Source organism: Salvelinus fontinalis, chromosome 32 (genome assembly GCF_029448725.1).
Source record: "Salvelinus fontinalis isolate EN_2023a chromosome 32, ASM2944872v1, whole genome shotgun sequence".
NCBI lineage: Eukaryota > Metazoa > Chordata > Actinopteri > Salmoniformes > Salmonidae > Salvelinus > Salvelinus fontinalis.
Genome location: NC_074696.1, coordinates 44527310 through 44541186, shown reverse-complemented (window position 1 = coordinate 44541186; position 13877 = coordinate 44527310). Strand labels below are relative to the sequence as shown.

Genomic DNA, 13877 nt, shown 5'->3' with positions numbered 1-13877 from the left:
TTCACAACATTAAGCTTTACAATCCTACAAAATAAAGCCGAAATTAATCATATTTTGGTTTTTATTGAGATTAAAAAAACATCAACAAATAAAACAAATCTTGACATGTCACTTTATTACAGCAAACTTTCAAATAATTTTCTCTTGAACAAAACTCAAATTCACATTACCCTCAAATTAATGTTAGGTGGCTTCACAGACCCATTTCTAATTACAGAGATAGATGCCGTATGTTTTACAATATGTATGTTTTTATCTGTATAGTTCAACTGCATTGTCAAAAACATTATTACAAGACAAGAATATTTAATTAATCGAAGCAACATAGGATAAGAGCAGACCAAGTTGAAAACATGAAACCGTAAGAAACTTGTTACAGGAACGTAAAATCGTACAAATTATAGATGTTGCTGTGTACCTCAATTACAATTTCTATATTACAGAAATTACAAAGTTACAATGCAGTATGAACTGATATTGTCATGCACACAATTCATTAAAGAAATGAATAACAGGCTAGAAGACATGTTTAACATACATGCAATCTTGAACAACATTTACATACAACTTTGCTCAGTCTGTGAAACATAGCCATCCACTTTAGTTGAAAGCAAAGTAATAAAAAACAAGTAAAAAAGTTGACAGCTAACAGATAACAAAGTCTTAAAAATAACTATGAGTAGTGATGTTTAGTGAATTACAAGGATGATACTAGCTAACAAAAACCCCTCACAGTAGACAATAACTACACATCTTCTGGGAGAAATCTTAGTGATGATTGGATTGGAAGTTCACAGTTACCGTCTTGACTCCACAAGGTGAAGTATGCAATGAACCAAGTGAAAGAAAGTGCAACTATGTTTAATGGCGCCGTCCCAAATGGCACCTTATTCCCTTTATAGTGCTCTACTTTTGACAAGGGTCCGTAGGCTCTGGTCAAAGTAGTGTACTTTATAGGGAAGAGTGTGCCATGACAGTGACACTAACAAAATCTGTATCGAAACAAAGATGGCTGGGAAGGAGAAGTTGTTACATTCAAAGCTTTGGCAATTAAGGGAAATAAAATTACAAGACATTAGCATTTTGAAAATTGCAGACCCTCAGGAGAGATAAGACAACAATTAAAAGTATGTTATTATTTATTTATTACAAGAAACAAAACACTGATTTAACCCATTTTAGCTTCTTATTTACCTATATGAGTAAATAGACAATTGATTCATACATTCCCGATCTTTCCACATTGTAATATTTCGGATGGAGATGAAGAAACATCTCGGTTAAAGCGCAATGAGAATATCATGACCTAAAGGATGAGCATGGAATTAGAAACAGTATCCAAATGGGATGTCTGCACAGACCAATATATTATCAACTGTCAATGAAATTGTCTTCACATCATTCGAGCTATGAAGGAAAAAATAATTCACATGGGTTCCACAAACCATCAAAAATAATAGCAAGAGCAAATAGACACCTAGGTTAATTGAGAAAACTAAAAAGTGTTAGGTAAGAGCTATCCCATTAATAAAATGTTAAAAATATGTCCATTCATCCTACAAGATGCTACTGATATTTTGTGTTTCCCGGCAACAAGATATGTTGTCTTGTTCAGTTTGCTCCACCTAGGTTCCTTTTACTTTAGAACCTTTTTGGTTGAACCAGGCTTCCTGCCCCGCCTTTTAGAAACAACCCCCACCTTCTTTAGGGCTGCCGCCACCTTACCAGGTTTGTTAGCCTTGTGATGACCACTGTGTGGATTTATTTCCTCTTCAACTGGAGACAAGTCTTCGTCCTCATTTTTCTCTGCATCTTCATTTTCCTCCTCCTCTGAATCATAAGTTGTATAATCAACTTTCACAGTCTTTCTCCTGCCTCTTCGCCTCTGGGCTTGGATGGCAGCTTCATCTAACACATTTGCTTTACCATTGGTGCAGCGGTAAAGCTTTACTATTGGAGAAACAGTGCACCCCCGTTTGGCTGGGGGTGCAGTATTGGAACTATCCTTCTCTGCTGCTCTCTTGGCTTTGTTTGCTTGAACGGAGCCTAAGGGGCGGCCCCTCTTTCGCGGGGAACCATCTTTAACGGGTGGCTCGGAAACTTTAGAGGTTGGAGGTGGGTTTTTCCGTAAGTGGGCACCTTTACCTATTATTGCCTTGCGTGGACGGCCTCTTCCCCGTGGCTCGGCAGAGGTGGCTGGGGGATCCACGCAGGGATGGATGCGCGGCCTTCCGAGAGGCTTCCACACTCTTGATCCCTTTGGTTGGCTTTTCGGTTTCTTTCTCTTTTCTTCCTCCTCGGTTGATAGTGGGTTCTTCCTCGGCCTACCCCTTTTTTTTTGTTGTTTAACTTTTTGGGGCCGGCCATGCTTCAGAGGTGCAGTTGGCTCTGCTGAAACAGCATTAGGGTCAACCACTTTACGTGGCCTACCCCGTGGCTGCTTGTCTAGTACCCTCAGTATCTTGGGTGTCTTAGAGCCTGATCCCTTGGGCCTTCCCTTTCCCCTCTTAGGTGGTATGGGGTTGCCATTAGACAAGGCTTCACCTAACTCCTCATCACTACCAGTATCAGAGGCAATTATCTGTCCTTTTTCCGACACCGTTGCCCCTTCTTCCGACATTGTTGCCCCTTCTTCCGACATTGTTGCCCCTTCTTCAGACATTGTTACCCCTTCTTCAGACATTGTTACCCCTTCTTCAGACATTGTTGCCCCTTCTTCAGACATTGTTGCCCCTTCTTTCATCTGTTTTCTTGCAACCTGGCTCCTTCGTTCTTTCCTTCCAGCTCACTTTCTTGGGAGGACTAGTGAACTACTTAGGGCTTCCCACTGTAAAACACACATCTCGAGAAAGTTACAAAACAAACAAATGTTCTTTGTGCACCCCCTCATTGCTTCATAAAACCGACCTACACGGGCACGAGAAAGTGTAGCTAACATGTATTTCAACATGCACAGCCTAAACACTGATTCTGTGTTTACTGATTTTTCATTTATGTATATGGTAAGGTGGACAATATTAACAAAATCTGATATGAACATCTCCATGACATCTCTAATTAAGGTTACTGCATTGAAGCGATTCTGAAATCTAGCTAGCTAATATCCTGAATCAGTGATTGTTTTGGTTAATAGTAGTTAGCTAACTTTACCAGCTGTTCGAAGAAACATAATATTAATATTTTAGGACAGGGTTTCCCACACTCGGTCCTGCCCACCCCTGGGTGGACGTTTTGTTTTTTTCCTAAGCACTACATGATACATGATTTTCCTAAGCACTGATTGAAATAATCAAAGTTTGATGATGAATTGGATATTTGAATCAAATGGGTAGTGCTTGCGCAAAAACAAAAACGTGCACACAGGGGGAGGGAGGGGACCAGGACCGAGTTTGAGTAACCCTGTTCGAGAAGTAACTAGTTGACTAAATGGACTTGAAAATAAACTAGCTAATTGGCTAACTACGTAGCATCGACAGCCATTTCGCTAGGTAGCTACCTAGCTAGTTATCTTGACAAAGCCAACTGACTAGTTAGTTAGTTAAATAAAGGTTAAATAAAAAATCAAATAAATAAAAGCTAGCAAGCAGCAGCACGAACGCCTGCGACAGCCATGGATAGCAAGCTAGCTAGCTAACGCCGTTAGCTTGCTAGCGAAGCTAGTTTAATGAAAATAAAATGCATATGCGCAGCATACGCCTCACCTTGGTAAAATCCTTGGTTAGATATCGTTTAATATCATGAAAGTTGACAGATGGTTAATTTGTCCTTGTTGTTGTTTTTTAGATAGCTAGCGATGTATATTTCAAACGGAAGTTGTGGGGGCTGATTTGTAAACCCCTACTACTAAGGGCAAGTGGGACCCCTTTTTTCAGTTCCGTTCCTTGAAATCAAAAATCTGTTGTCTATGACCTCTTCCTTCACAGGACACTGATGACACTTGTGGTTAGTGCTACACCCAGAGAGTTTGCCATAGTCGTTGATGCTATTCCATCTGGAACTCTCATGTCGTTTAGAGTTGTAACCAGACCTCATTTTCTTGACCTACCCTCCTTAATCCAGTTGACTCTCCAATAGGAAAAATGTGTTTCTCCTTGCTCACTCAAAACAACAGATCTATACGTGCTTTATTTCAAAGGGATATTGTATCCATTCCTTATGTAATATCTGTTGGAAAAAAGTATGGTTATTATCACACAAATACCTGCTTGTTAACAAGGTCAAAGAGGTCTCTTTCAGAATGATCCATAAGTATTACCCTGCAAATCATAACATGAAGAAACTCAAAAAAGACATTAACTGTACTTTTTGTGTTGAGCATCCAGAAACTGTTTTGCATTTATTTTGGCATTGTCTACATGTAAAGAAATTATGGAAAAATATTCATAGTTTTATAATTGTTCATAATCTTGATTACTTTAGTTTTTTTATGGGAGAATGTGCTGCTCGGTTTACTTAACTATAAAAAGGATACAGATTTTTTTTAAACCTCAAATCTAATTGTGCTAATGGCAAAATGTCATATTCATTAATGTAAATTCACTAGTGAAAAAACACTCTTTTGTGTTTTCTATAAGGAATTCGAGCAGTACATTAAGACCATTCTACATTCTTCTAATAAGAAAGCTGTTCACCTCTTAAGGATCGGACCCTTTTTTTTCAATTTTCGTCTAAAATGACATACCCAAATCGAACTACCTGTAGGGTCCGAAGCAAGGATATGCATATTCTTGGTACCATTTGAAAGGAAACACTTTGAAGTTTGTGGAAATGTGAAAGGAATGTAGGAGAATATAACACATTAAATATGGTAAAAGATAATACAAAGGAAAAATCAACCGATTTTTATTTTGTACCATCATCTTTGAAATGCAAGAGAAAGGCCATAATGTACAGTCGTGGCTAAACGTTTTGAGAATGACACAACTATTAATTTCCTCAAAGTTTGCTGCATCAGTGTCTTTAGATATTTTTGTCAGATGTTACTATGGAATACTGAAGTATAATTACAAGCATTTCAATAAGTGTCAAAGGCTTTTATTGACAATTACATGAAGTTGATGCAAAGAGTCAATATTTGCAGTGTTGACCCTTCTTTTTCAAGACCTCTGCAATCCGCGCTGGCATGCTGTCAATTAACTTCTGGGCCACATTAACTTCTCGGCCACAACCTCTGCAATCCACTCTGGCATGCTGTCAATTAACTTCTGGGCCAGAGCCACATAATCAATGCTTGGACTTTGTCAGAATTTGTGGGCTTTTGTTTGTCCACCCACCTCTTGAGGATTGACCACAAGCTCTCAATGGGATTAAGGTCTGGGGAGTTTCCTGGCCATGGACCCAAAATATCATTTTTTTGTTCCCCGAGCCACTTAGTAATCACTTTTGCCTTATGGCAAGGTGCTCCATCATGCTGGAAAAGGCGTTGTTCGTCACCAAACTGTTCCTGGATGGTTGGGAGAAGTTGCTCTCGGAGGATGTGTTGGTACCATGCTTTATTCATGGCTGTGTTCTTAGGCAAAATTGTGAGTGAGCCCACTCCCTTGGCTGAGAAGCAACCCCACACATGAATGGTCTTAGGATGCTTTACTGTTGGCATGACACAGGACTGATGGTAGCGCTCACCTTGTCTTCTCCGGACAAGCTTTTTTCCGGATGCCCCAAACAATCGGAAAGGGGATTCATCAGAGAAAATTACTTTACCCCAGTCCTCAGCAGTCCAATCCCTGTTCCTTTTGCAGAATATCAGTCTGTCCCTGATGTTTTTCCTGGAGAGAAGTGGCTTCTTTGCTGCCCTTCTTGACACCAGGCTATCCTCCAAAAGTCTTTGCCTCACTGTGCATGCAGATGCACTCACACCTGCCTGCTGCCATTCCTGAGCAAGCTCTGTACTGGTGGTGCCCCGATCCAGCAGCTGAATCAACTTCAGGAGACGGTCCTGGCGCTTGCTGGACTTTCTTGGGCGCCCTGAAGCCTTCTTCACAACAATTGAACCGCTCTCCTTGAAGTTCTTGATGATCCGATAAATGGTTGATTTTAGGTACAATCTTACAGGCAGCAATATCCTTGCCTGTGAAGCCGTTTTTGTGCAAAGCAATGATGACCTCACATGTTTCCTTGCAGGTAACCATGGTTGACAGAGGAAGAACAATGATTCCAAGCACCACCCTCCTTTTGAAGCTTCCAGTCTGTTATTCGAACTCAATCAGCATGACAGAGTGATCTTCAGCCTTGTCCTCGTCAACACTCACACCTGTGTTAACGAGATAATCACTGACATGATGTCAGCTGGTTGTTTTGTGGCAGGGCTGAAATGCAGTGGAAATGTTTTTGTTGGGATTCAGTTCATGTGCATGGCAAAGAGGGACTTTGCAATTAATTGCAATTCATCTGATCACTCTTCATAACATTCTGGAGTATATGTGTCACGTTCCTGACCTGTTTTCTGTTATTATTTTTTTCTGTTAGCCTCATGTGCGTCTCCAGAGCCCTGTACGCACTGTTCCTTCTCCCCGTACTTGCCCTGATGTGCGTGCCCTCAGCCCGGTACCACCAGTGCCGGTACCACGCACCAGGCCTATAGTACGCCTTGAGAGTCCAGTGTGCCCTGTTGCTACTCCCCGCACTAGCCTGAAGGTGCGTGTCTTTAGCCCGGTACCTCCAGTTCCGGCACCACGCACCAGGCCTACAGTGCGTCTCAGCCGGCCAGAGTCTGCCGTCTGCCCAACGGCGCTTGAACTGCCCGTCTGCCCAACGGCGCTTGAACTGCCCGTCTGCCCAACGGTGCCTGAACTGCCCAACGGTGCCTGAACTGCCCGTCTGCCCAACGGTGCCTGAACTGCCTGTCTGCCCAACGCCGTCTGAACTGCCCGTCTGCCCAACGCCGTCTGAACTGTCCGTCTGCCAAGCGCCGCATGAACTGCCCGTCTGTACTGAGCTTTCAAAGCCGCCCGTCTGCCATGAGCCTGTGTAACAGTTTAACTTTACGGCGTCCCCTCGCCCCAACACGGGCGCGAACCAGGGACCCTCTGCACACATCAACAACAGTCACCCACGAAGCGTCGTTACCCATCGCTCCACAAAAGCCGCGGCCCTTGCAGAGCAAGGGGCAACACTACATCTAGGTTTCAGAGCAAGTGACGTAACTGATTGAAACACTACTAGCGCGTACCCGCTAACTAGCTAGCCATTTCACATCCGTTACACTCACCCCCCTTTCAACCTCCTCCTTTTCCGCAGCAACCAGTGATCCGGGTTAACAGCATCAATGTAACAGTATAACTTTAGACCGTCCCCTCGCCCCGACCCGTGCGCGAACCAGGGACCCTCTTCACACATCAACAACAGTCACCCACGAAGCGTCGTTACCCATCGCCTGCAGCACTCAACAACTCAGCAATCAATGTAACAGTTTAACTTTACGGCGTCCCCTCGCCCCAACACGGGCGCGAACCATGGACCCTCTGCACACATCAACAACAGTCACCCACGAAGCGTCGTTACCCATCGCTCCACAAAAGCCGCGGCCCTTGCAGAGCAAGGGGCAACACTACATCTAGGTTTCAGAGCAAGTGACGTAACTGATTGAAACGCTACTAGCGCGTACCCGCTAACTAGCTAGCCATTTCACATCCGTTACACCTGCAAAGCCGCCCGTCTGCCATGAGCCTTCAGAGCCGTCCGCCAGCCAGGATCCGCCAGAGCCAGCCAGCCAGGTGTTTCCCCTCATTCTGGTGTTGCCCCTCATTCTGGTGTTGCCCCTCATTCTGGTGTTGCCCCTCATTCTGGTGTTGCCCCTCATTCTGGTGCTGCCCCTCATTCTGGTGCTGCCCCTCATTCCGGTGCTGCCCCTCAATCCGGTGCTGCCCCTCAATCCGGTGCTGCCCCTCATTCCGGTACTGCCCCTTAGTCCGGTGCTGCCCCTTAGTCCGGTGCTGCCCCTTAATCCAGTGGGGTTAATTTGGAGGGTGGTCATTGGGAGGAGGCTAAAAAAGCGGGGATTTATTATGGTGGGATGGGGACCACGCCCAGAGCCTGAGCCGCCATCTGTCTGGGTGGACAGGTGCCCACCCAGACCCTCCCCGAGACTTTTGGTGGTGCGTCCGGAGTTCGCACCTTGAGGGGGGGGGGGGGTTCTGTCACGTTCCTGACCTGTTTTCTGTTATTTTTGTATGGGTTTAGTTGGTCAGGGCGTGAGTTGGGGTGGGCATTCTATGTTTTGTGTTTCTATGTTTAGGTCATTTGTAATTAGCCTTATATGGTTCTCAATCAGAGACAGGTGTTTGACTTTTCCTCTGATTGAGAACCATATAAAGGTAGGCTGTTCACACTGTTTGTTTGTGGGTGGTTGTCTTCCGTGTCTGTGTATGTGCACCACACGGGACTGTTTCGTTTGTTTGTTCGTTTCTGTAGTCTGTACCTGTTTGTGCGTTCTTCGTGTATATGTAAGTTCTCTAGTTCAGGTCTGTCTACTTTCGTTTTGTTATTTTGTAAGTTATTCAAGTGTTCTTCGTGTTTCGTCTTTAATTTAATAAATTCATTATGTCGTATCACAATGCTGCGTTTTGGTCCAATCCATACTCCTCCTGTTCGAACGAAGAGGAGGAGTACAACCGTTACAGAATGCAAATTGCCATCATACAAACTGAGGTAACAGACTTTGTGAAAATTAATATTTGTGTCATTCTCAAAACTTTCGCCAATACTGTATTATTGCAGCCCAGGTGCAATTTAGATTTTGGCCGCAAGATAGCAGCAGCGTATGTGCAAAGCATTTCTGCTCAAGATTTTGTATCAAGACTGCTCAAATATGCCTAATTTGTTTATTCATAACTTTTCATGTTCAAAACTGTGCACTCTCCTCAAACAATTAACAAATATTATTTCACTGTAATAGCAACTGTAAATTGGACAGTGCAGTTAGAGTAACAAGAATTTGTCAGATATGCTTGTGAAATTTTCTTGTTACTTACAACCTCATGCTAATTGCATTAGCCCACGTTAGCTCAACCGTCCCGCAGGGGACCCACCAATCATGGAGAAGTTTTAATTACTTCAAAATTATACAATGTGATTTTCTGGATTTTTGTTTTAGATTCCGTCTCTCACAGTTGAAGTGTACCTATGATAAAAATGACAGACCTCTACATGCTTTGTAAGTAGGAAAACCTGCAAAATCGGCAGTGTATCAAATACTTGTTCTCCCAACTGTATATGGTGAAATATGGTGGATATGGTGGATCTTTGATGTTATGGGGTTATTTTGCTTCCACTGGTCCTGGGGCCCTTGTTAAGATCAACGGCATCATGAACTTTACCCAGTACCAGGACATTTTAGCAAAACACCTCTGCGAGGAGGCTCAAACTTAGCCGCAAGTAGATCTTCCAGCAAGACAATAACTCCAAGCACTTGACTTGAACCCCATTGAAAACGTGGTTTGAATCAAAGAGGGCAGTCCATAAGCGCAGACAAGCGATGTCAAGGATATGGAAAGATTCTGTTTGGAGGAATGGTCTAAGATCCCTCCCAATGTGTTCTCCAATCTCATCAAACATTTTAGAAAAAGGCTCAGTGCCGTTATCCTTGCAAGGTGAGGTATTGAAAACAGGGGTGCCAATCATTTGGATAAACAACGTCTTTCTCTGAGCAATGAAATAAAATAATTGCCCAATTTATTTGAACATACAATATTGCTCAGTATTTGTATTATATATTTTATACAGTCTTTTTTGCTCATCTCTATAAATGGTGCTAATAATTTTAGACCTGATTGTAGGTATCAAAATAATTTACTGAAAACAAAAATAGGTGACATGAAAAGGAAGCTCTTGTACAATAAATTGTACTAATATATTGTACAAACATAAATGAAAATTACTCTCTAATTACTCTTATTTTCACTAACCCATAAACAAATGAATTCTAGAAGCAAGCTTTTGAAAACAGCATAATATTTTCTAAAAGCAGATTATTTCAATCACCTTACATTATCCAACCCTAGCTGGCAGCTTTTTTGTTTCCCTGGCCCTCTGGTAGTGGTTGTGCATCCTGGGACAGTTGATATTGATTGTGCCATTTGCTGGGGACACAGACCGAGACACATTAGCACCCAGCTTGCCCCTGCTGCTGAAAAACTTTATTAACTGCCTACATCGGCAGACCTGTCTCGTAACCATGGCAAAGAATGCAGGGAGGTGGTGGGGGTATTAGTGGGAAGAGGGTTCAACATACAGTCTCTCTGCAGTTGTCTCTTATCAAATCAAAATCAAATCAAACTTTAATTGTCACATGCGCCAAATACAACAGGTGTAGACCTTACAGTGAAATGCTTGCTTACAAGCCCTTAACCAACAATGCAGTTCAAGAAAGACTTAAGAAAATATTTACCAAATAAACTAAAGTAAAAAATTATAAAAAGTAACACAATAAAATAACAATAACGAGGCTATATACAGGGGGTACCGGTTGGTATTTGGTCAATGTTCAGGGGTACAGGTTATTCAAGGTCATTTGTACATGTAGGTAAAGTGACTATGCATAGATAATAAACAGCGAGTAGCAGCAGTAAATGTAAATAGTCCGGGTGGCCCCAGGAATGTACTGGGCCATACGCACTACCCTCTGTAGCGCCTTACGGTCAGATGCCAAACAATTGCCATACCAGGCAGTGATGCAACCGGTCAGGATGCTCTTGATGGTGCAGCTGTAAAACTTTTTAAGGAGCTGGGTACCCTCTCCTGAGGGGGAAAAGGTGTTGTCGTGCCCTCTTCACAATTGTCTTGGTGTGTTTGGACCATGATAGTATGTTGGTGATGTGGACACCAAGGAACTTGAAACTCTCGACCCGCTCCACTACAGCCCTGTCAATGTTAATGGGCGCCTGTTCGGCCCGCCTTTTCCTGTAGTCCTCGATCAGCTCCTTTGTCTTGCTCACATGGAGGGAGAGGTTGTTGTACTGGCACCACACTAAACAGCCAGTCCTGCTTCTCTCCCTACCCCACACAGAGGCACGTACAGGGTTACGCGCATGCACACACACACACACACACAATTTGGCTATCTTTTTTTTATTCAGGCTGCTTTCATCGCTCACCCAGTACCTAATACCTCTTCTTTCCCTTAATCTCCTTCCCTCCTCATAAGCCCTCTCTCTCCCTCCATCCATCAGTATTTTCCCTGTCTTTCTATTCTGGCCAAAGAAAGGTGTAGGGTATCAAGTCATGCAAAAATCAAGCCTTCTAAAAAGTTTAACAAAAGCAGTGTCTGGTATACTGTATATTTTCATTATTTCTAAAGTTATAGACCTATGCCATTACTTTATCCAGTTGCTGTAAAAGTTCTCAACCATACTGTAGGTCCCTAATGAGCCACGTGCAATTCCCAACAAGTGAGCTAATCCTATTGGCATGAGCCGTAGAGTGTTTGCCGTTCGCGGCCCAGTCCCTCCGTTCGCTACATTGGTGTCAGAAGTGGTATGAGCATGAGCCTTCCCATTCCGAGGGGGCAGTGTAGCAATCCTCGCTACAATTCCCAAGTGTGTTACCCTATTGGCGCAATGTTTACCTTTCACACCAGCGGCACAGGTTTATGCCCCTGTCCCTCTGTTTGCTACAATAATATAAACAACTTTTTATATATATATATTTATATCTAAAAGTTTGGAATTTCAAGATAAGTCTCAAGAAAAAAAGGTAAATCTAGCAATGAATAACAAACTAATTGATGAGCTATTAATTTTCATTATCCAAAGACGAGTAGATCTAGCAGGGTTGGCTGCTGTTGGCACTGTATAAAACATTCACTTGCCATGATGGACAGATCATCTCTTCTCCAGAGTAGCCACAAGGGGACACTACAACCGTATGCATTTTCCTCAGCTTTCAATTGGCTTTTTAAAAATGTATTTTATTGTAATTTAGCAGCAATTTACAGTAGTGAGTGTATACATTTTCATACTGGTCCCCCGTGGGAACTCAATTTGAGGTCATGATGCTATTATGAACATAAAAAAACTAAACTAAATAGAAGGAGTAACCACAAGTTATTTTTTATATATTACAGGAAAACCAGTATGCATACAAGAAGTATACAAACAGACAATGATAACATATGCTAGAGGGTACAACAAATTAGAGATTATACAAAGACCTTAAAAGATGCACACATAGTGATTGTTTTAATTTGCATTTTATTGCATGACATAAGTATTTAATACATCAGGAAAGCAGAACTTAATATTTGGTAGAGAAACCTTTGTTTGCAATTAAAGAGATCATACGTTTCCTGTAGTTCTTGACCAGGTTTGCACACACTGCAGCAGGGATTTTGGCCCACTCCTCCTCCATTGGTGAATGCACCAATTTGTAAGTCGCTCTGGATAAGAGCGTCTGCTAAATTACTTAAATGTAAATGTATACAGACCTTCTCCAGATCCTTCAGGTTTCGGGGCTGTCGCTGGGCAATACGGACTTTCAGCTCCCTCCAAAGATTTTCTATTGGGTTCAGGTCTGGAGACTGGCTAGGCCACTCCAGGACCTTGAGATGCTTCTTACGGAGCCACTCCTTAGTTGCCCTGGCTGTGTGTTTCGGGTCGTTGTCATGCTGGAAGACCCAGCCACGACCCATCTTCAATGATCATACTGAGGGAAGGAGGTTGTTGGCCAAGATCTCGCGATACATGGCCCCATCCATCCTCCCCTCAATACGGTGCAGTCGTCCTGTCCCCTTTGCAGAAAAGCATCCCCAAAGAAGGATGTTTCCACCTCCATGCTTCACTGTTGGGATGGTGTTCTTGGGGTTGTACTCATCCTTCTTCTTCCTCCAAACACGGCGAGTAGTTTAGACCAAAAAGCTATATTTTTGTCTCATCAGACCACATGACTTTCTACCATTCCTCCTCTGGATCATCCAGATGGTCATTGGCAAATTTCAGACGGGCCTGGACATGCGCTGGCTTGAGCAGGGGGACCTTGCGTGCGCTGCAGGATTTTAATCCATGACAGCGTAGTGTGTTACTAATGGTTTTCTTTGAGACTGTGGTCCCAGCTCTCTTCAGGTCATTGACCAAGTCCTGCCGTGTAGTTCTGGGCTGATCCCTCACCTTCCTCATAATCATTGATGCCCCACGAGGTGAGATCTTGTATGGAGCCCCGGACCGAGGGTGATTGACCGTCATCTTGAACTTCTTCCATTTTCGAATAATTGCGCCAACAGTTGTTGCCTTCTCACCAAGCTGCTTGCCTATTGTCCTGTAGCCCATCCCAGCCTTGTGCAGGTCTACAATTTTATCCCTGATGTCCTTACACAGCTCTCTGGTCTTGGCCATTGTGGAGAGGTTGGAGTCTGTTTGATTGAGTGTGTGGACAGGTGTCTTTTATACAGGTAACGAGTTCTAACAGGTGCAGTTAATACAGGTAATGCGTGGAGAACAGGAGGGCTCCTTAAAGAAAAACTAACAGGTCTGTGAGAGCCGGAATTATTACTGGTTGGTAGGTGATCAAATACTTATGTCATGCAATAAAATGCAAATGAATTACTTAAAAATCATACAATGTGATTTTCTGGATTTTTGTTTTAGATTCCGTCTCTCACAGTTGAAGCGTACCTATGATAAAAATTACAGACCTCTACATGCTTTGTAAGTAGGAAGACCTGCAAAATCGGCAGTGTATCAAATACTTGTTCTCCCCACTGTAGCTCAGTATTTGTATTATTTATATACAGTCTTTTTTGCTCATCTTTATCAAGGGTGCCAATCATTTTTGAAATGACTGTATATCTATTCAGTTATTGCACAACAGGTACGTACATATGTCCCCGTCAGTAAAATATATGCATAATGTATATCATGTACATTGTTGATATACATAATTAAGTGACA

General features: G+C 42.8%; 1 protein-coding gene across 1 annotated transcript; it reads right to left on the bottom strand.

Annotated features, from left to right (window-relative positions):
* Nucleotides 1–43: 43 nt before the first annotated feature.
* On the bottom strand, nucleotides 44–4049 carry LOC129831448 (uncharacterized). The gene is made up of 2 exons (XM_055894844.1): nucleotides 3702–4049; nucleotides 44–2827 (listed from the first exon to the last, which is right to left on the bottom strand). Exon 2 carries the CDS (start codon nucleotides 2741–2743, stop codon nucleotides 1637–1639), a length of 1107 nt encoding a protein of 368 aa, XP_055750819.1. The 5' UTR covers nucleotides 2744–2827; nucleotides 3702–4049; the 3' UTR covers nucleotides 44–1636.
* Between the last annotated feature and the right edge of the window lie 9828 nt (nucleotides 4050–13877).